The sequence below is a fragment of the Giraffa tippelskirchi genome, chromosome X, assembly GCF_054371585.1.
Source record: "Giraffa tippelskirchi isolate mGirTip1 chromosome X, T2T-mGirTip1v1.2.pri, whole genome shotgun sequence".
Taxonomy (NCBI): domain Eukaryota; kingdom Metazoa; phylum Chordata; class Mammalia; order Artiodactyla; family Giraffidae; genus Giraffa; species Giraffa tippelskirchi.
Genome location: NC_137289.1, coordinates 39,905,342 through 39,929,128, shown reverse-complemented (window position 1 = coordinate 39,929,128; position 23,787 = coordinate 39,905,342). Strand labels below are relative to the sequence as shown.

At 38.0% G+C, this 23,787-nt stretch overlaps 1 protein-coding gene across 3 annotated transcripts in view; it reads left to right on the top strand.

Annotated features, from left to right (window-relative positions):
• LOC145537061 (plastin-3-like) overlaps positions 1–23,787 on the top strand; it is a 37,760-nt gene that overhangs the window by 11,890 nt on the left and 2,083 nt on the right. For all 3 annotated transcript variants that reach the window (XM_081567551.1, XM_081567552.1, XM_081567550.1), the window contains 10 exons: positions 4,481–4,562; positions 5,337–5,502; positions 7,410–7,552; positions 15,150–15,245; positions 18,852–19,047; positions 20,621–20,699; positions 21,427–21,541; positions 21,729–21,862; positions 22,705–22,828; positions 23,051–23,175. In XM_081567551.1, the coding sequence (XP_081423677.1) occupies positions 4,481–4,562; positions 5,337–5,502; positions 7,410–7,552; positions 15,150–15,245; positions 18,852–19,047; positions 20,621–20,699; positions 21,427–21,541; positions 21,729–21,862; positions 22,705–22,828; positions 23,051–23,175 (1,260 nt within the window). The remainder of the gene's footprint in view (positions 1–4,480; positions 4,563–5,336; positions 5,503–7,409; positions 7,553–15,149; positions 15,246–18,851; positions 19,048–20,620; positions 20,700–21,426; positions 21,542–21,728; positions 21,863–22,704; positions 22,829–23,050; positions 23,176–23,787) is intronic.

Below are 23,787 nucleotides of genomic sequence, written 5' to 3'. Positions count from 1 at the left end.
TAGAAAACTGCAAAATATTCCATACTTTATTCAGGAAAACATGTGCTCAAATTTTCCTATGTGAAGAATACAGCATTCCATGTTTATGTAGGGAAAAGAGTGCAGAGATATCCAGATGTGAAACATACAATAGTCCATCTATCATGACCAAAAATATACAGCTAGATTTCCAAACATAAATACAGATATCAAATTTAATGTAGAAAAAACTACACCCATAACTCATATGTGATATAGAGAAAATTGCATATTTCATCATTCAGGAAAATCATCATTCAGGTTTATATATGCATAAAGCAGGGCATTCAAAACCAGTGCTCTGGAACAACCCATAGGAATAGGGTGGGGAGGGAGGTGAGTGGGGCTTAAGGATGTGTGGGACACATGTATACCTATGGCTCATTAATGTTGATATATGGCAAAAAGCATCACAATATTGTACAGTAATTATCCTCCAGTTAATACAAATAACTTAATTTGAATTCAAAAACGAAAAAAGTGGAAGGAACTCTACTCAGTGCTCTGTGGTGACCTAAATGGGAAGACAATCCAAAAATGAAGGGATCTATGTATGCCTATAATAGATTGACTTAGATGTACAACGGAAACTAATATAAGATGGTAAAGCAACTCCATTCCAATAAAAATTGTTTTCAAAATATAACAATTCAACTATAGCTCCAGCAGTGAATGAATAAATGGTTCCCCCATTTGCAATATATATGTCTGAGGGGACATTATGCTTTTTAAGTATAATATTTCAGTTAGAGGAAGATAAAAACTATATCATCACATGATATTGTTAGTTAATTTACCTGAGTTATAGAAACAGAGTAGAATGTGATTATCTTGGGCTAGTGGAAATAGACCATGATGGTCTAAGTTACCCACTTTCAGTCAAAGTTTGTATAATCTCACCAAGGAAGATACTGTAATAGGGGCAAGATGGGCATGGAGCTGCCGTCCTTAGCTAAAGACCATAGAGGTTAGAAGACCAGGTCCACCAATAGTCAGCCTCTCAGCAGAGTGTAGTAAAAGGTATATTTCAGCCTTCGTCCATGGCCCTCCAGGTCCTCTGGCCTTGGTCTGGGTAGCAAGGGGTGGAGCCTGGGGACAGGCCAAAGGCCGAGTCTTGCAGAGGTCCAGAGACCTTGCTAGAGACACTCACTGGCCTGGCCCAGGGTTCAGAGCACTAGGCAACCTACCTCTGCCATCCCCACCTCCATGACTCAACGCTTGCAATAATCTGATTGGGTCAGAGTCTACAAGACCCAGCTTCCCCCCCAAAGTTAGGGTAGACTGAGAAGACTGAGGGCAACTGTGGGCTGGGCACCTGGCTCCCTCCTTTAAGGTGGCTGGGCAGGGTATGGGGACCTTGGTAAGAGGAGGGCCCAGAGACTGAGAGCTGCATCTTCAGCTGTGACTGGCCACTGGTGGGAGGACCAAGACTGGGTGCTGGATGAATGCTCTCAGGCAGGATAATCAGCTTGCCCAGGAAGCCCCTCCTCCTAAACAGGACCTTGGAGTGTGAAAGTCAAGCTTGGAATCTTACCTTTCAGCATTGAGACTAATATTTGTTTTGCTAGAGGTTTACAGGAACACAGTTACCTCACTATGACTTTTCTTCAAGAATAGAATATCTGACAGCAAGAAGGTTGTCAGAGCTAATCACATTCCTCCCTCAAGTTTTGTATAAGTGGGCATTCTTGAAAGTGTTTGGAAAGTTCAGGATTGTTAAAGGCATAAGCCACCCATCTCCTTGCATGGCCCTGCAAGAAAATGCTCTCTTCCTTAAACTGCAATGTTCTGATGTTGTTTGTCTAACTAACCCATGGGTACATCAGTTCAGTTCAGTTTATTCAGTCAGTCAATGTCAGTCGTGTCCGACTCTTTGCGACCCCTTGGACGGCAGCACGCCAGGCCTCCCTGTCCATCACCAACTCCCGGAGTTTCCCCAAACTCATGTCCATTGAGTTGGTGATACCATCCAACCATCTCATCCTCTGCCGTCCCCTTCTCCTCCCACCTTCAATCTTTCCCAGCATCAGGGTCTTTTCAAATGAGTCAGATCTTCGCATCAGGTGGCCAAAGTACTGGAGTTCCAGCTTCAACATCACTCCTTCCAATGAACACCCAGGGCTGATCTCCTTTAGGATGGACTGGTTGGATCTTCTTGCTGTCCAAGGGTCTCTCAAGAGTCTTCCCCAACACCACAGTTCAAAAGCATCAATTCTTCCACGCTCAGCTTTCGTTATAGTCCAACTCTCACATCCATACATGACTCCTGGAGAAACCAAAGCCTTGACTAGATGGACCTTTGTTGGCAAAGTAATGTCTCTGCTTTTTAATATGCTGTCTAGGTTGGTCATAGCTTTTCTTCCAAGGAGTAAGCATCTTTTAATTTCCTGGCTGAAGTCACAATCTGCAGTGATTTTGGAGCCCAAAAATATAAAGTCTGCCACTGTTTCCACTCTTTCCCCATCTATTTGCCATGAAGTGATGGTACCAGACGGCATGAGTTCTCTGAATGTTTAAGCAAACTTTTTCACTCTCCTCTTTCACTTTCATTAAGAGGCTCTTTAGTTCTTCTTCACTTTGTGCCATAAGGGTGGTGTCATCTTTATATCTGAGGTTATTGATATTTCTCCAGGTAATCTTGATTCCAGCATGTGCTTCATCCAGCCCAGCGTTTCTCATGATGTACTCTGCATATAAGTTAAATAAGCAGGGTGACAATATACAGCCTTGATATACTCCTTTTCCTATTTGGAACCAGTCTGTTGTTCCATGTCCGGTTCTAACTGTTGCTCCCTGATCTGCATACCGATTTCTCAAGAGGCAGATCAGGTGGGCTGGGGTTCCCTTCTCTTTCAGAATTTTACACAGTTTCTTGAGATGCACACAGTCAAAGGCTTTGGCATACTCAATAAAGCAGAAATAGATGCTCTTCTGGAACTCTCTTGCTTTTTCGATGATCCGGCGGATGTTGGCAATTTGATCTCTGGTTCCTCTGCCTTTTCGAAAACCAGCTCAAATATCTGGAAGTTCACGGTTCACGTATTGCTGAAGCCTGGCTTGGAGAATTTTGAGCATTACTTTACTGGTGTGTGAGATGAGTGCAATTGTGCGGTAGTTGGAGCATTCTTTGGCATTGCCTTTCTTTGGGATTGAAATGAAAACTGACCTTTTCCATAGTAGGGAAGAAGTATTAAAAAAAAAAGGTACTTGACTGCTTTGCATTTCAGGATCCATCCATTATGATCCCCATATTATTGTGCTTGCTCAGAAATTTGTTGTGAGCATTGAGTAAGTACATATTGGAACACTTAGAACAGTACAGTGGGTATATTTCTGATGACAGTGTACAATATATAAAATTTGTTTTTTTCCAATACGGTCATTTTGGTTATTTAAAAAGATGATTTCTAAAAATGTGAGATACCCTTTTACTTGCCACTTATAGGCTGTAAAGAAATAATTTCCCATATATTTTAATAGAGAGACTCATATGATACTATTTGTTTAATATTTAAATTTTGCATGGAAATAAGCACGGTTTTCTCTATGCAAAATAACTTGTTTTAGGACAGTAGTATAAACATCTAAAATGTTAGAGTCTAACTCCAAATTTTACCAAATGAGGTTGTTCTAAGTCAGATCCTGCCCTAATTAATACAACTTTTCTTTCTATCGATATTATCACTGTATTTTCAGCACCAAATATGGTACCTGGTGCATCATCTGCTACTGCTACTGCTAAGTCGCGTCAGTCGTGTCCGACTCTGTGCGACCTCATAGACGGCAGCCCACCAGGCTCCCCTGTCCCTGGGATTCTCCAGGCAAGAGTACTGGAGTGGGTTGCCATTTCCTTCTCCAGGGCATGAAAGTGAAAAGTGAAAGTGGAGTCACTCAGTCGTGTCCGACTCAGTGACCCCATGGACTGCAGCCCGCCAGGCTCCTCCATCCATGGGATTTTCCAGGCAAGAGTACTGGAGTGGGGTGCCATTGCCTTCTCCAGGTGCATCATCTAGGTACTCAATAAATATTTGGTGAATGAAAGAATCTCATGCTCAACTAATTTTCAGTCTTTGTAGATGAAATCATTTTAATTATACATTATATGATCTAACAGAGAGATTCAGTTCCAATGTGGGATATTATCTGTTTTTAACACTTACTCAACAAAGTTTTTAATATCCAAGTAATTCATTCTTCTAAAAGAATGTGAGAAGTACAAAACATTAAATAAGAAAATATGCCCCAATCCCCAACTCAGAAATATTCAACTACTATAAGCACTTTGGTCTTTCCTTTATTTGCATTTTTATATGTATGGTTTTTTGATCAACCTGACTAAAGTCATACATTGCTTTTTTTTCAGATTACATGAGATAGATATTATAATAAGCCTTAAAATATTTGTGAATATTTATGGATTATTTAAAAAATAAGTCAACTTATTTTAAAATTTCTGTTTCAGTAAAATGATCAACCTTTCAGTTCCTGATACAATTGATGAGAGAGCAATCAACAAGAAGAAACTCACACCATTCATCATTCAGGTATGCACTCTTCTCCTCTCCTTCCATGAAACTATTATTTGAGGACCTGTTTTACAGACTGAAGGCTCTGCATTTTGCATTGTCTCATTTAATTCTTACAACAGCTCTGAGTTGAGGATTATTTTCCAGATTTCATAGAAGCTGAGATGCAGAAAGATTTCAGAGCTGTACCAAGGTTAATAGTGCTGGAACTAAAGTTCAAATCCAGGTGTAACTGCAAAGCCCTATATTCTTTTCATTACATTTTGCGTTCAAACATACAGAAATAAGCAAGCATGTTTAAGCTCTTAGTTAATTAGCATGCTTGAAGAATAGAAGGCTTTTATTTTCCATCTCGTATTAGGGCGTTATATAGCAGTATTTCCTCATGCAAGGCCATCTCTTGGGATGAGGAGATTCAGAACTTCTAGAACTCTCATGTGTATTCAGTAGACCTCTCATTTAGGCATTTTAAAAAATTCAACACATAACCCACATGGATATACTTACTCTAGTAACTCAGCCTTTTCCTTTAGGGTCGGTATCTTTCAATCGAGGCTAACTAAAAATGCTGTTAACTTGCCTTGGAAATCTGGAAAAGACTATAAAAATGAGGATAGATTTGTTTTAGCTATGCTTTTAACACCAAAGCTTGGATATTACTTTCTGTGGATCATGTATGGGTAAACTTAATACATAATGTCATTACTGAGTGTTATTTCAGTGAAGGGAGAAAAAGACTGTAAAAAAACAGAAAGGTCAAGAAGCAAGTGTTATAAATTGGCTGTCTTGCAGGAAAACTTGAACTTGGCACTGAATTCAGCTTCTGCCATTGGATGTCATGTTGTGAACATTGGTGCAGAGGATTTGAGGGCTGGGAAGCCTCACCTGGTTTTGGGACTGCTGTGGCAGATCATTAAGATCGGTTTGTTTGCTGACATTGAATTAAGCAGGAATGAAGGTAATGAAACACAGTCATGATCTTGAAAATTGTTTATTGGTTATTTTTTTCTAGTCATGCAGACTGTCACGCTTTCACCTAATTGAGGTGATTAGATGATAATTAGAATTAACAGAAGGTAATGTTATAGTGTTATTCAGGAAAACAGCCTAATTATAACTTTCTTCTTTAGTAGTAATTAACATTTGTCTGGCTCTTTAGAATTCATTTCACAATAAAGACACGAAAACCCAGAGAGTTTAAGGAATTTGTGCAAAGTTCTTTTCTGCTCTACTCACATAGTCCCCACCCCATTACCACCCTCAGGCACACCATCTCCTATTAATTTTAATACCTTTTCTATTCTATTATAGATTTAAGACTCTTCAAAAATATTCTAACCTGCCCTTGATGGTCTCATATTTCCTGAATTAGCAGAAGCACCGTTTTTATAGCATAGGGTTTGATATCACATCATAGACTTGTAGAATGTATAAGCATATGTGATACAATTGTCCTAAGGTCCTAGGAAGTGCTACACTGTCCTCTCCTTTTGAAGTTTAAAATATTAAGCATCACTCCAAATATTCACGTTTTTTTCCGGAAATCACCATATCAATCTTCAGTTACTTTGGGGGAAGAATATATATTGGGAGTTCTCAGTATTTCAGGGTCTCACAATACCTGTCAACAGTCCTATTCTGCACATTTATCCAAGACTTTATGATACTTAAAATTTTCAGTCCACTCAAAGTGGGCTGTATTTAAACAAATAAAATTTTTCTAGTTGCTAGCCTCTTCAGAGCAGTGTTTATCTTGTTAGAGTTAAAGTCCATTGAACAAGGAAAGGAAGACAACAAAATTAAACTACATTGGCTCGTGTAATAAGTCAAATGATTTATCTCTGACAAGGTCTCAGGTGCAGGGAGGTCAGGCTGTTTAATCCTTTCCAGCCTTTTGACTTGGAGATGGAGAGCATGAGGAGGTTTCTGTACAAGTGACAATGTTGCCTCTGCCTTTACTTAAATCCCTCAGTGCCAGAGTGACATGGTGTGAAGTGGAGTCTATGAAAGATGAAGTTTGCCCATTAGAGATATTACTTAGACCTCTTTGGAAGTCAGGCAGTTTTAGTCTTCTTGTTCAGTGTAAATCTCCTTTTATCCTATGGGAGGGAATTATTGCATAAGGACTATACAACTTCTCCATAAAAACAGTACCTAAATTTAGACAATTCTCTGTGCAGATGCCCAAGCTTCTACCTCTTATCTCTGGGGATATTTAACCAAAAACCCTTGGCTTCTTCTGCACATTTAATTCAATAACAAAAAAGTGTTGAGGAACCTTTACATATTAGGTGCTATAGACAATGTAAAGTTGAATTCTTTTTCTTTAAAAACAGGTATGGCAAAAGCCACTACAATATTGTAAAGTAATTAGCCTCCAATTAAATTAATTTAAAAAACCAGGTGTAACATTTCAAGAGTTAGTTATGCTTAAATATAAATACCATAGGGTTTGAATACTCTTTAAATCAAAAGGCTCCAAAGTTTTAAACATACTCCCCCAAGCCTCTGATTTTAATATTATTTAAGAATAGTTTATGTAAATATATGACATAATGTAACAATGTTCAACTTAAAGCTAGAACTTACTTGGTATTTGGAATGTGATGAATAATCAAGATGTTAAAATATGTAATGCTGTGTATTCTTATAATTAAGTGTTTCTATCTGTATCATCTTATAACTCATTATATACTTTCATTTATCTTTATTATTAGACTGTGAGTACCTGAAAACCAGGAACTAGGTCACAGTACTTTTTGTACCTCTGTTACTTACTTAACAGAGTGTCAAAAGACTCAATAAACATGTAATGACTGTTACCATATAATATATCGGTTGGGTTTTTCTTTTTTTCCTTTGTAGCCTTGGCTGCTTTACTTCGAGATGGTGAGACTTTGGAGGAGCTTATGAAATTATCTCCAGAAGAGCTTCTGCTTAGATGGGCAAATTTTCATTTGGAAAACTCAGGCTGGCAGAAAATCAACAATTTTAGTGCTGACATCAAGGTAACTGTTTAGTTAAATACTTCAGTTCAGTTCAGCTGCTCAGTTGTGTCCGACTCCTTGTGACCCCATGAGCCGCAGCACGCCAGGCCTCCCTGTCCATCACCAACTCCCAGAATCCACCCAAACCCATGTCCATTCAGTCGGTGAAGCCATCCAACCATCTCATCCTCTGTCGTCCCCTTCTCTTCCTGCCCTCAATCTTTCCCAGCATCAGGGTCTTTTCCAATGAGTTAACTCCTTGCATCAGGTGGCCAAAGTATTGGAGTTTCAGCTTCAACATCAGTCCTTCCAATGAACACCCAGGACTGATCTCCTTTAGGATGGACTGGTTGGATCTCCTTGCAGTCAAGGGACTCTCAAGAGTCTTCTCCAACACCACAGTTTAAAAGCATCAATTCTTCTGCACTCAGCTTTCTTTATAGTCCAACTCTCACATCCATACATGACCACTGGAAAAACCATAGCCTTGACTAGACGGACCTTTGTTGACAAAGCGATGTCTCTGCTTTATAATATGCTGTCTAGGTTGGTCATAACTTTCTTTCCAAGGAGTAAGCGTCTTTTAATTTCATGGCTGCAATCACCATCTGCCATGATTTTGGAGCCCAGAAAAATAAAGTCAGCCACTGTTTCCACTGTTTCCCCATCTATTTCCCATGAAGTGATGGAACCAGATGCCATGATCTTAGTTTTCTGAATGTTGGGCTTTAAGCCAACTTTTTCGCTCTCCTCTTTCACTTTCATCAAGAGGATCTTTAGTTTTTCGCTTTCTGCCATAAGGGTGGTATCATCTGCATATCTGAAGTTATTGATATTTCTCCCAGCAATCTTGATTCCAGCTTGTGCTTCCTCCAGCCCATCGTTTCTCATGATGTACTCTGCATATAAGTTAAATAAGCAGGGTGACAATATACAGCCTTAACCGTTTAGTTAAATACTTGACAGGGACATAATAACATGGAGACTTCAGGTCAGCTTAAAGGAGGGAAAATCCTATGAGTTTATCACCCAACCTTGTTGCCTCTAGGCCCTGATGGTAGATTTCAGTAGAGAGACTGAGCCAAGTAAGAGCACCAGCACTAAGTCTAGCTTTCATTTTGTGGAAAGGGGTTTAAATATTACAGTGCTAACATTTTCTATTCTGCCTACTGTTCAACATGCTGTACGAAAAGATCGGCAGTCATGACTTCTGTTCCTAACTGCCTTTCCCAGGCCTCAGTGGATCTGTGTTAGTAAAGGCCTAGAGAGAAAGGGCCTCAGGATTCCCCATTCCCTTTCTTATTTGGCTCCTCTTCTGTCATGTGCTCCCTCCTTCAGGCATTCAGTTCTTGGGGGTAGTTATATACTCTTATGTATGTTTGTATTTCTTACCTCAACCCTGCCCCTATTTTTTAAATTTAAATATATTTTTAAAAATGTTACAATGTTATATTTGTTTCTGCCATACCACAACGCAAATCAGCCATACATTCCCCTCCCTCTCTGGCCTCCTACCCCTCTCCCCATCTCATCCCTCCAGATCATCACAGAGCACCAGACTGGGCTCCCTGTGCTACACTGCAACTTCTCACCAGCTATCCATCTTACACTCCATAGTGTGTGTGTGTGTGTGTGTGTGTGTGTGTGTGTGTGTGTGTGTGTGTGTATATATATATAGATGCTACTCTCTCCATTCGTCCCACTCTTTCCCTCCCCCACTGTGTCCACAAGTCCATTCTCTGTATCTATGTCTCCATTCCTTCCCTGTAAATAGGTTCATCAGTGTCATTTTTCTAGATTCCATATATATGTATTAATCTACTATATTTGTTTCTCTCTTTCTGACTGACTTCACTCTCTTTAACAGGCTCTAGGTTCATCCATCTCACTAGAACTGACTCAAATTCGTTCTTTTTTATGGCTGAGTAATATTCCATGGTGTATATATACCACATCTTCTTTATCCATTCATCTGTTGATGAACATGTAGGTTGCTCCCATGTCATGGCTGTTGTAAATACTGCTGCTATGAATGTTCGGCTTCCCTCGTAGCTCAGTCGGTAGAGTCTGACTGCAATGCAGGAGACCTAGGTTCAGTCACTGGGTTGGGACGATCCCCTGGAGAAGGAAATGGCAACCCACTCCAGTATTCTTGTCTGGAGAATCCCATGGATAGAGGAGCCTGGCAGGATACCGTCTATGCAGTCGCAAGAGTCAGACACAACTGAGTGACTAAGCACACGTGAATATTGGGGTACATGGATCCTTTTCAGGGTATATGCCCAGTAGTGAGGTTGCTGGGTCATATGGTATTTATTCCTGGTTTTTTAAGGAATCTCCATACTGTTCTCCATAATGGCTGTATCAGTTTACATTCCACCAACAGTATAGGAGGGTTTGCTTTTCTTTACATCCTTTCCAGCATTTATTGTTTGTAGAATTTTTGATGATGGCTATTCTGAATGGTGTGAGGTGATAGCTCATTGTAGTTTTGATTTGAATTTCTCTAAGGATTAATGATGTTGAGCATCTTTTCATGTGTTTCTTGGCCATCTGTATGTCTTCTTTGGAGAAATGTCTGTTTAGGTCTTTTGCCCATTTTTTGAATGCGCTGTTTGTTTTCCTAATATTGAGCTATATGAGCTACTTATATATTCTGGAGATTAATCCTTTGTCAGTTGTTTCATTTGCAATTATTTTCTCCCTTTCTGAGGGTTATCTTTTAATCGTGTTTATTGTTTCCTTTGCTGTGCAAAAGCTTTTAAGTTTAATTAGGTCTATTAGGTTTTTTTTTGTTTTTATTTTCATTACTCTAGGAGGTGGGTCACAGAGGATCTTGCTGTGATTTATATCAAGGAGCATGCTGCCTATGTTTTCTTCTAAGCTTTATAGTTTCTGACCTGATATTTAAGTCTTTAATCCATTTTGAGTTTATTTTTGTGTATGGTGTTAGGAAGTGTTCTAGTTTCATTCTTTTGTAGCTGTCCTGTTTCCCCAGCACTACCTATTGAAGAGGCTGTCTTTTCTCCGTTGTATATTGTTGCCTCTTTTGTCAAAGATAAGGTACCCATAGGTGTGTGTAAGCTTATCTCTGGACTTTCTATCTTGTTCCATTGGTCTATGTTTCTGTTTTTGTGCCAGTACCATACTGTCTTGATGACTGTAGATCTGTAGTATAGTCTGAAGTCAGGAATGTTGATTCCTGCAGCTCTGATTTTCTTTGTCAAGATTGCTTTGGCTTTTCAGGGTCTTTTGTGTTTCCATTAAAGTTGTAACTTATTTTGAAAAAAAAAAGTTGCAACTTATTTTGGTTCTATTTCTGTGAAAAATATTATTGGTAGTTTGATAGGGATTACATTGAATCTGTAGATTGCTTTGAGTAGTATAGTCATTTTCACAATATTTCTCCCAATCCAAGAACATGGTATATTTCTCCATCTGTTTGTGTCATATTTGATTTGTTTCATCAGTGTCTCACAGTTTTCTGCATACAGGTCTTTTGTCCCTTTAGGTAGGTTTATTCCTAGGTATTTTATTCTTTTTGTTGCAATGGTGAATGGAATTGTTTCCTTAACATCCCTTTCTGATTTGTCATTGTTAGTGTATAGGAATGCAAGGGATTTCTCTGTATTAATTTTATATCCTACAACTATACCATATTCATTGATTAATTCTGGTAATTTTCTGGTGGAATCTTTATGGTTTTCTATGTTATCATGTCATCTGCAAATAGAGTTTTACTTCTTGTTTTCCAATCTGGATTCCTTTTGTTTCTTTTTCTTTCTTCTCTGATTGCCATGGCTAGGACTTCCAAATCTAGATTGAATAATAGTGGCAAGAGTGGGCACCATTGTCTTGTTCCTAATCTTAGAAGAAATGCTTTCAGTTTTTCGCTATTGAGAATAATGCTTGCTGTGGGTTTGTCGTATATGGCCTTTATTATGTTGAGGTAGGTTCCTTCTGTGCCTACTTTTTGGAGTGTTTTTATCATGAATGGGTATTATATTTTGTCAAAAGCTTTCTCTGCATCTATTTATATGATCGTATGACTTTTATCTTTCAGTTTATTGATATGGTCAATCACATTGATTGATTTGCATATGTTGAAGAATCCTTGCATCCCTGGGATAAATCACCCTTGCTTATGGTGTATGATCCATTAATGTGCTGTTGGATTCTGGTTGCTAAAATTTTGTTGAGGATTTTTGCATCTATATTCATCAATGATATTAGCCTGTAATTTTCTTTTTTGGTGGTATCTTTGTCTGGTTTTGCTCTCAAGGTGATGGTGGCCTCATAGAATGAGTTTGGGAGTTCTCCTTCCTCTGCAATTTTCTGGAAGAATTTGAGCATGATAGGTGTTAGCTCTTCTTTAAACTTTTGGTAGAATTCACCTGTGAAGCCATCTGGCCCTGGGCCTTTGTTTGCTGAAAGATTTTTAAATCACAGTTTCAATGTTGGTGCTTGTGATTGGTCCGTTTGTGATTTCTAATTCTTCCTGTTTCAGTTTTGGAAGGTTGTACTTTTCTAAGAACTTATCCATTTCCAGGTTGTTCATTTTATTGGCATATGGTTGCTCACAGTAGTCTTTTATGATCCTTTGTATTTCTGCGTTCTGTAGTAACTTCTTTTTTGTTTCTAGTTTTATTGATTTGAGTCTTCTCCCTTTTTTCCTTGACGAGTCTGGCTAGTGGGTTGTCAATTTTATATTCTCAAAGAACCAGCTTTTAGTTTTATTGATCTTTGCTATTGTTTCCTTCATGTATTTTTCATTTATATCTTTACGATTTCTGTCCTTCTACTAACTTCAGGGGTTTTTTTTTTTTTGTTCTTCTTTTTCTATTTGCTTTGGCATAAAGTCTGGTTGTTTATGATGTTTTTCTCATTTCTTGAGGTAGGCTCGTATTGCTATAAACTTCCCTCTTTTGCTGCGTCCCATAGGTTTTGGGTTGTCATGTTTTCATTGTCATTTATTTCTAGGTATTTTTAATTTCCTTTTTGATGCCTTCAGTACCTGTTGGTTATTTAGAAGCAGGTTGTTTAGCTTCCATGTGTTTGTGTTTTTTTTTTTTTTCCTGTAATTCATATCTAGTCTCATAGCATTGTGGTTCAGAGAAAATGCTTGATACAATTTCAGTTTTCTTAAATTTCCTGATGATTGTGATTGAAGATGTGATCTGTCCTGGAGAGTGTTCCGTGTACACTTGAGAAAAAAGTGTATTCTGCTGTTTTGGAAAGGGAATCTTATTTTTAAATGAATATTGTAAAAAATTCTCCTTTGATATTTTTTTAAAAAAATATTCTGCTTTTAATAGTTTTAAAAAGCAGAGGATTTCTGGGTAATGTGAAAAGGAAGTTCCAATTTATGTTCACATTCAAATTTTCACCTAAAGCCCCTTTTTGGGGTAGTAAGTTACAGACTCTTTGGGGTTTACTCTTCACCTGTCTTTCTCAAGTGCATAGGGAGAAGGCACATACAAATTATTTCTGCACCCTTAGTAGATAGTTGTAAGTGAAAGCACTTTCACAACTGTAATGCCCTACTCCTTAGGAGATAACCTCTGTGCCACTAATGTAAGATCTGGGTTTGCGTTCCATGAATTTCTCTGCAGTGGCTTTCACTCTCACCTGATTCTCCCCATTCTTAGAATAATTTCTGACAAGTGTATCAAACGTACATAGTTGGCTCATTGAAGATACAGCTTTCTAGGCCTCTCCCAGAGCTCTGTACTTAGCAGGTCAGAGCTTACATCTGGCCATCTCCATATTCAGCAACTTCCCTGGGGGATTAGGGTGTACACAATCCATAGGAGTTACCATGAGAAACATTCCTTTATAATCTGTTTGGACTGTCAAGGCCCAGTAATAGAAAACTACCAAAGCTGGGAAGGTGATCTTCAGATGTAACATTGATCTCAGGTGGCCTCGGCCTATAGCAGCTTGAGGCAGGGATTCTGTTCCCAGCCAGAGATTGAGGTCAGGCTACAGCCGTGAGAGAACTGAATCTTAGCCACTAGACCACGAGGGACCAGTGGGACCAAGGCCCTGGCCCATCAGCTGTGTAGAAATGAATTTCCACATAGAGACTGAGACAAGTAAAACAAGTGTTTATTAGGAGGAAAACGTATATGTGAATAGACTCACATGGGTGGGCTCAGAGAGACAGTTGCACCCTCGTGGTGGTTGAAGTCACTTTCATGGAGCATTTCTTCTGGGTTTCCCTTTGCCAGTCATCTTGCTTTGTCTGGTTCTGAGTCCGTGTTTGGTTTATCTCAGGATCCTCCCATGTGTGCATGTGTATCTCTTAGCCAAGATGGATTCTAGTGAAGAGGCCTATGGGTAGGTTGACATCACTTACTATGAGCTTGAGACAGGAGATACATGGGTCCAGACTGAAGAGTTTCTCCCCTGTGGACAGAAATTCTATAATAGAAGAAACTCCATAAAAACTGGATGATGGAGGAGGCTGGGCCTTGCCCAGATAAGAAATAAAAGACCATATATTCCTCATTCTTGAAGTCAAGGATACCTTTCTGACTACACAGGCACAGGAAGGCTCAATGGAGGTCAAAAGGAAGGGGGCAACACCTCAATTTCTGGCTGGGAACCAAAGCCCTGCTTCAAGGCACTGTGGACTGAGGCTACCCAAAATCACCGTGATGCTACCTCTTCTATCTCTTATCTGGACAGGGCCCAGCCTGCTCCATCATCCAGCTTTTATGGAGTTTCTGCTATTACTATTATGGAGTTTCTGTCCACAGGGAGAAACTTCAGCCTGGGGCCCATGTATGTCCTGCCTCAACATGATAAAGAAACTTCACTCCAGTTCCTGTCCTCTGGTATTCCAGAGAGGCAGAATTGTACTTGACATGTGTGTTGGAGACCCTCATTAAATGTTTACACTAATATAGTGGTTTTCAGGTTTTGTTCTGTGTAGCATCCACACAGCCTGAATTCACCCAGCCCACATCCCATATGAGCAATACCATTTTGTTTTAGGTATTGGTATTCCAAGTAAAAGTGTTCCAGTGTTGAAAGAGGTCAAGGGCTTAAAACAAAGAGAAGCTCATTTGGTTAAATATATTCAGATGATTAAGGGTTTACTGTTATTTCACCACCTCAAGTAGAAATCATTTAAAAATTTTTGTCATTTCAATTTATAATTTAATGCATTGTTAACACAACTAATCTCTTCTCCATAGGTTATGGTATATACATATTATGCTTTGTAATGATATAACCTGTTTATTTTCTCTTTCCCTATGCTTCCTGGATTTCTCCTATCCTACTTGTTTCTCGTGCTTGTTTTATCTGTCAAGCTTATTGACTTCAGTAACTCAGTGAAGGTACAGAACTAGTTATATGTTTTCTAGCATTATTATATTGATGATTTCAATAAATTGTAAAGTCATGACAAAATCCAGTTCATCCATATTCAAGGCAGACATAAGGCCAGATAGGTGGACTTTTCTGGGAAAAGGAACTGTTAAATAAGAAGATAGAGATTTGTGTCACATTCTTACAAAATCCAATGCAAATATCCTTCCACACATGGGACAATAGGATACATTCATTCTTTGTAAATGTGATCTCACTGACATTTGCAATTCATTTTTAGGATTCCAAAGCCTATTTTCATCTTCTCAATCAAATCGCACCAAAAGGACAAAAGGAAGGTGAACCACGGATAGATATTAACATGTCGGGTTTCAATGTAAGTATAGATGTTCTTGTGAATTCTACAAGCTTACAAAATTGTCAATTTCTTATAGATAACAAGAATGCTTATAATTGCATGTTGTGATGTTGGCAGTTTTAAGTATTATCTTAAATTTTATTACTGTAGATGTAATTTATAGACAGAAAGACCAGCTTTGATTTATATTAATAGTTTATTGGTGAGTTCTGTAGTTATGGTGTTGTTGGTTTTTATGGATGGCATAAAATATTCAGAGTAAGTGTGGGGAAATAAGCACTAGAGGCTAACCTTTTCTGAGTGTTTGGATTATAATCACAATGATAGATTTAATGAAAACATATTCTTATGTTGAGAGTAATGTGAATGTGTTTACAAACTCCTGATCTCTCAAATCCAATTTGGTGAATTACTGTCACAGACCATGTTCCCTTGTTACATCACTTATTTGCTCAATGACCTTGGACAAGTTCCTTTGTTCATACATGAAGTAACAAGTTGGCCTAGACTATTGAGTCTCAACTTTCTAGGATCCTGTTGTTCTTTGTATTCATTAGATATGGAATGGATTCTACTGATTTTTAAAAAATGCACATTTCTAGCATATTTCATATCCACTTCAGGATTGAGTGGATTACACTTGCTAAACATTTTATGCAGCCCTTATCAGAACTGAATTTGTCACTGACTTGTAGTACTTACATTTCTGTCTGTTTTTAAATCTGAAATTCTTCAGTTCAGGTCCCTCTTGGCACAAATGAGGGGCCCTCCTGTGCATGAAGGAAGCTATCTGGGATGGCTAGCCAGGTGATCTTATGCCTGGGTAGATAACACCAGTGTACTGATTCTGATTATGATACAGCTCTTCTCTAGTCACTTCTCCCTGGTTGATCTTAAAGCACTCCCTTCGCTGTCTCTGTCCTCCTCAGAATCCTTTAAGGATTCCCCGTTGACTTAAGAGTTCAATCTGAAATGTTCTGCTGTGCACGTGAAGCCCTGCTACACCATCTTGCTCCATTTCTTCTAGCCAGGGCAATTTCCTACTGCTCTGTCCACACATTCATTTTACTGTTGAGCCTTTCATCATGCTTTTCCTTTGTTTTTCAGTGTCCTTTATCTTTGTCAGTCTTATACCTTCTTTAGGGATATGTATCTCCATCATAACATCCAGTTTCCTCATGATCCTTTGTGATTCCTCTCTGCCTCCATACTCCACCATCCCAGGCAACCACTGATTTGCTTTCTTTCAATGTAGTTTGAATTTTTGAGAATTTTATGGAATCATATAATAGGTGCCCTTTTTTTAATCAAGCTTCTTTCAGCGTTATTATTTTGAGATTCATCTGTGTTGTTACATAAATCAGAAATTCATTCCTTTTTATTGCTGAATAATATTTCAGTGAATGGATATGCTATAATTTGTTATCCATTCACCCCAATGAACATTTGGATTGTTTCAAGTTTGAGGCTATTACAAATACAGCTGCTCTGAACATTCATATACAAGTCTTTGTGTGAGTTTATGCATTCATTTATCTTTGGTAAATACCTAGGAGTAGAATGGCTGGGTAATGGTATATGTGCGTTTAACTTTTCTAAGCAGCCGCCAAGTTGTTTTCCAAAATGGTTGTACCATTGCACATTGCTACCAGTAGCACATGAAAGTTCCAGTTCATCCACATGCTCACTGACACTTTAATGTGGTTAGTTTAAACATTAAGAATTTTGGCAGTGGTAGAGGTGTCTCATTGTGATTTTAATTTGCATTTCCCTAATGGCTAATGATGTTGAACATCTTTTCATGTAGTTATTTGCTGTCTATACATCTTTGTTTAAACACTTTACCCATTTTAATTGCATTGTTTGTTTTCTTATCAAGTTTTGAGTGTTTTATATATTTTGGATATAAGTCCTTGATTGGATATGTGATTTGCAGATACTTAGTCCCAGTGGTTTTCCAAGAACAGGCATTGTTTAATTTGAACAAAGTCAGATTTAGTCATTTTTTTTCTTTGACAAATCATGCTTTTGATGTTGTATCTAAGAAATTTTAGCCTAACACAAGGTCACAAACATTTCTTATGTCTCCTCTTAGAGGGTTTATAGTTGGGGTTTTATATCTAGTTTTTTATTTATAGTTTTGGGTTTATACATTTACATGTGTGTGTGTATTGAAGGTTAATTTTGAATATGATGTGAGGTATGGGCTGAAGTTCTTTTTGGCATATATATATATATTTATTTGATTGTCTTTTGTTTCATTATTCTGTATCTTAATTTTTTAAAATTGTTGCTATTTCAACGTTTCCTTCTACTCCAATATCATCAATGCTTTTTGTTTAAGAATGCCGAGATGATAAAAAATATGAGATTTAAAAATAAAGATAGTAAATAGCATGAACCAGAAGTATTAAAGTAACAGAAAATAGAATAGGCTCTATGAGATGAACTCACTAGGCTCATGGAGAATCCCAAAGGCTGAATCCCAGTCAACTGCTCATCTGCTGGTGGTTACTGATTGCTCTGCAATGGTAACAGTGAAGGGTAACACAGTAAATACCCATTCTTCTGGAGACCTAGATGATCGAGGCCCCTCACTGGAGATGAAAAAAGTAAAGATAGCATCACCCATTAAAGACAGAGTTAAGACTCAAATTATAGAATCTGAACTGTGTTGGTTTGTAAGTAACATTCCTCAAATTTCCTTTATCTCTTATTTCCCCCTTATTATAAAAATCCCTTCTTACCTGACACTCTTTTCCAGAAGACATACATTTACCCTGGGGCATACTGGGGTGGCCACATCTATAGTAACTGCCAAGAGAAGTCTAGAGGGGGCAGATCACTGGAAACGAATAATCCAAAAGCAATTGTTCCTCCTGCAGCTCCAGTTTTTTTTTACTTTTATTGTTGGGAGGTGGGGATGGTGAGCACTTGGGAAACTATCTTTAATTTGGTATGAAATTATCAGATCTGTAACTTATACTCCTCACCAAACTGTATGTTAGTCAAGAAATCAGCATGCATCTTTCCAAAAGGAAAGAAGTTGGGGTTGAGGGGGTGGGGGGGACAAAACAGAGAAGAAGTTAGGAGTCCTAGGAATTAGCTGAAAGTAAGTATTTTACACAGAAATAGACAACTTTGCTTCCTGGATGGAAAAGTAAAATCAAAAACTAGTTTAAGAGAAAGATGATAATTTGAAATATGTAATTTAAACCTCAAAATTATTGGAGCCTGGTATCCTTGATTATTATTGTAAAAAATTTCTTCATAATTCCTTCATCTTTTTCAGCCTTACACCCTCTTTAGGGCCTAAATTTAAAATCTGAACAAGTTTCACTTTTTTTCTTAATGAATTTTGGCATGAGAGAAGTAATTTCAGTTGAGTGAAATGTATCCTGTCCTTAGATTCGTGATCTGGTGCCATCTAGGGTATTTTCAAGGTACTGCATATCCAGCACAGGCAACTTTTTTTTTTTTTTTTTGCATTCAAAACAGTAATATAAGTACCATGTGTTGGCTAAGAAAAAATAGAATTGTATACCCAGCTTATCATTGTAGGGCAAAGTTTCTATATTTTTAGTATGGCCTTTTTTAAAAAAAAGTCTTATTTTACTTCAACAGGAAACAGATGATTTGAAGAGGGCTGAGAGTATGCTTCAACAAGCAGACAAATTAGGTTGCAGAAAGTTTGTTACCCCAGCTGATGTTGTCAGTGGGAACCCCAAACTGAACTTAGCCTTTGTGGCTAACCTGTTTAATAAATACCCAGCACTCACTAAGCCAGAGAACCAAGATATTGATTGGACTCTATTAGAAGGTAATAGAGTATACAGGTTTAGTATACAGGTTTCTTAAATTATATTTGGGGCTACACAGTAGAAATACATAGGCCACGATGATTTCATAATCTTGATTTAATAAGTTTCCTTATCTACTTTCCTTTAGCAACTGTCTACTATAAGTAGTCCCAAGGGCTGAGTAAAAAGTGGCAACTGATAGAAAGGGATGATACAAGGGAACTTTTATTTTAATTTACTTATTTTTGGCTGCTCTGGGTCTTTGTTGCTGCGTGTCGGCTTTCTCTAGTTGCTGCACCCGGGGGCTACTCTTTGTTTTGGTGCTCAGACTTCTCATTGGGGTGGCTTCTCTTGTTGAGGAGCGTAGGTTCAGTAGTTGGGCTTCGTTGCCCCATGGCATAGGGGATCTTCCTGAACCAGGGATCGAACCTGTGTCCCCTGCTTTGGCAGGAGGACTTTTATCCACTGTACCACCAAGGAAGTCTGGGAACTTTTAAAGTAAGCTAGCCTAGGATCACTTAGTATAAGGCCACTTAGTAAACCAATGTTTTATTTTAATATTTTGTATTTAGGTCACTTATTTTTAAACCTCCCTCCAAAAAAATGCACGTGTGCATAAAATTTGACCTATGTAAATCTGCAGTATTTGATTCATTCTTGCATAGTCAGACTAACTGAAACTGCTCTCATTTCCTTTCACCTTTAACCTACTCAAAAAATAATAATAATGCATGTAAATATTCATTTAATTTGGGAAAGGCAGAGTATACCTTTGCCAGATTATATATGCATGAAGTATAGTACTTAAAAATTAACAAATGTAATTAGTAGCTCATTGCATATCCACTAGCATTATTATGAAATCAGATGGTAAAGAATCTGCCTGCAGTGCAGGAGACCTGGGATCAATCCCTGGGTTGGGAAGATCCCCTGGAGAAGGGAATGGCTGCCCACTCCAGTGTTCTTGCCTAAGAAATCCGTGGACAGAGGATTCTGGAAGGCTACAGTCCATGGGATCACAAAGAGCTGGACACAACTTAGCGACTAATACTTCAAACTCTCAATTAGCAGCTCATTGCATATATACTAGGATTACTGTAAAATCTTTAAATTTTATGCTTTTGAAGTTTCAAATAATTTGTTGCTCTAATATAGGCACGTAAAAAAAAGTACATATATGTAACTTAGTATCAGTATTTTTAAATGGGTAGAGAGAAGATGTAAATTAATGTGAGTATAGAGGTTTGTATGACCATGGTAAATTTTTCTAATAAAAACTAAACCAATAATATCAGTTACTTTAGAAGTATGGGGATTTGGGGAGATACTGGAGAAGGATGAGATAGGGAAGAGAGTATAAAAAGTTCATATACCTCTTAGCTGGTTATAATAAGGTTATATTTTTACTTTTAAAAGAAAGTCATCCAATTTAAAAAACAAGAGAGTATGTATTTAGAGAGACTGCTTAGAGATTCATATTGGAGAAAACCTTTAGATCTGAAAAAAAAATAATCATCTAATTGTGGGTTGATGTTATATGCACATATGCAAGGTGTTTAATGATTATATAAACACTGTGAATATTTTTAATAGGAGAAACTCGCGAAGAAAGAACCTTTCGTAACTGGATGAACTCTCTTGGTGTTAATCCCCATGTAAACCATCTCTATGCGTAAGCCTTCCAATGCTCTTGTAAAGTTTTGAACATCATGAATGGATGCTGCATAAATAATTATAGCTCTAAACCTTTTCTAAATGTTAGTTTGTAGCCATTACTTTATTGGAAAATGTGGTGACTTCCGTTATCATTTCCCAAATACACAAAAGCCCAGATTATTTCTTTACATGGTCATTAAGTGAAAAAATGTATAAATATCTTTCTAACACCCTAGGGAACAGAGACTTTATATTTTGAAACGGAGACCAGAGAGCACATTAAGTAGACCATCCATGATGCCTTGAGGTCTTTGTGTTCACTGTTCTCTCAGCCTGGAATGTTCTTTTCCACATCAAATGCTTTATTCCCTTGCTATATTCAAGCCGCTGATTCAGATCCTAACCACCACCTACCACTCCCTAACTCCTAACCTCTTTCTTTTTGTTTTTCATAGCAATTAAATACATTCCCCTAACCCATTTATCCATATACTTGTTTATTCTCTTTCTTTCTCTGACTCTAAAGGCCTGGAATTTTTCTCCTATGAGCCCAGCTTCTAGAACAGTTCTTTGCAAACAATAAGCTCTCAATAACTATTTTTAAGTGAATTGGATGGTGTTAGCTCCATTTTTAGCACAGATTAATAAAATACATGAGTCTTTTGACAGTGTAGTGTCCTTGTTTTTAAGGAAACAGGCTCTGCTCTCTGAAAACACTGATCAAACTCTTTTTAAATCATCAGTGACCTGCAAGATGCCCTGGTAATCTTACAGCTATATGAACGAATTAAAGTTCCTGTTGACTGGAGTAAGGTGAATAAACCTCCATACCCGAAACTTGGAGCCAACATGAAAAAGGTAGCTAATTAAGTTGCTGCACATATTTGTTACGGACTGTTTTTATTCTCAATTTGTTTCTTTTGTTTGGGAAACTCTTTGACTCTGAGCTTCTTGAGGACAGAAACTGTGTCTTACTTTGTGCGCACCTGCATATAAAGATTAAACAAGTGAAAATCTTTAATCATTTGCTTTTGTTTGTTTGCAGCTAGAAAACTGCAACTATGCTGTTGAATTAGGGAAGCATCCTGCCAAATTCTCCCTGGTTGGCATTGGAGGGCAAGACCTGAATGATGGAAATCAAACCCTGACTTTAGCTTTGGTCTGGCAGCTGATGAGAAGGTATAGTATACAATTTTAACTGCTCAAGTTCACTATCATACAGGTCTGTGATCTAGTCTTTACTATTTCTAAGGAAACGTATCAATGACTACACCTTTGAAATTTTTATGTTTAGACTCCGAAGTGAGTTTAAGTAATGAGTATATGTTGGATGGTCAATGGGAAATGCCTTCTCGATAGTGAGGCAACAGAATTGTGAATATTTCCCTTTTTTATAATCTGCCTGACACAGACCTGAGCCTCATTTAGAGTTGGTGAATAAAAACAGCAAAAATTATGAACATGTATACATTTGAGAAAGAAGATCTCTTAACTGTAATGCTAAAAAGCAATTCATTATAACTGGGTACCAGCCAAAGCACAGCTTACTTTAAGTCGTTACCAGGGGTTGGCCTAGTACACAGTGAGCCTGCAGTAAGTAGACTGGTGGACTTACTCAGTAGAGCGCTGAAAATCTTCCCACCAGCAGTGCAAAAGGCAGCTCAATGGCAAGCCACTACTGCCTGAAATTTTTTTTTTCATATAGTGTGAATGTCTTCTCGTGAAATCTTTCCTTTAATCTCTCAAACCTAAGGAAAAGAAATGAAAGATAAAGCATTCTAATAATTGTATTTTTTTTCTAATAAACTAGGACAGAAACTGTTCTGCTGCTTTTTTAAAATTAATTTCTATTGGTGTTTAGTTGCTTTACAATGTTGTGTTAGTTTCTGCTATACAGCAAAGTGAATCAGCTATATGTTTAAATATATCCCGTCTTTTTCAGCACAGAGCATTGAGTCGAGTTCCCTATCCTATGCAGTAGCTTCTCATTAGTTACCTATTTCTTCTGCTGCTTCATTTAGATATACCCTCAATGTCCTGGAAGATCTCGGTGATGGTCAGAAAGCTAATGACGACATCATTGTAAGCTGGGTGAACAGAACATTGAATGAAGCTGGAAAATCAACCTCCATTCAGAGTTTTAAGGTAAGAATTCCATGTTTGACTATTAAACGTTATGTTTGCTATAAAAAGTATCTATAGTTTGGAAAGCTAGCCTTTGGATTCTTTGTGAGTGAGATCATTGTGGGGCTAACGACATGATTCTTTTCTAATTCACTAGACTTTGTTTTTGACAGCGTTATATAAGTGATCATGCATTAATTTGTACACATGGAAATTCTCAAATGTATTGTCCTTTTACTCTAGGATAAGACGATCAGCTCTAGTTTGGCAGTTGTGGATTTAATTGACGCCATCCAGCCAGGCTGTATAAACTATGACCTTGTTAAGAGTGGCACTCTGACAGAAGATGACAAGCACAATAATGCCAAGTAAGGGATGCTGCCTAATATCCTCATAAGGGCATAGACATTGTAGGCAGGCAGATCTGCATTATCATTCAGGTTCTGCCACTCAAGAATGGTGTCAGCTGGGGGAAGCATCTTCTAGCCTCAGATTCCTCATCCATAAAATGGGAGCAATAATACTTACCTTGGAGATTTTGAAATGAGTAAAATACGTTAAGAGCCTAACATTGCTGCACCTGACCTAATAGGTAGGTGCTCAGTCAGCCATTGGTTTGTAGGTTATAGAAATAATGTATGTGTTAAAGCAACTTAGCTGCAAACTTAGAACAGAAGAAAAATGGGCTAAGGATAACCATGCCTTTGATAGGGTTTTCTTTTGTTGCACTCTTTTCAAACGTTTTTAAAACTTACTGTGCATAGCCCACCTTACTACATACACTGAGTTTATCTTGGTCCCTTAAGTGGGCAGGATGCTAAACCCTCAGCTGAAACCGTGCCTTGAAAGTTCCCTGCATTTTGACAACATGCAGAAGGTCCTTCCCACCTGCCTCTTCCCTTCTTCTCCAAAGATCTAGACTGTGATCTGGTTTCATGGGCAACCCATGAAAGCTCTCCTAGTATACACTGAAAATCAGC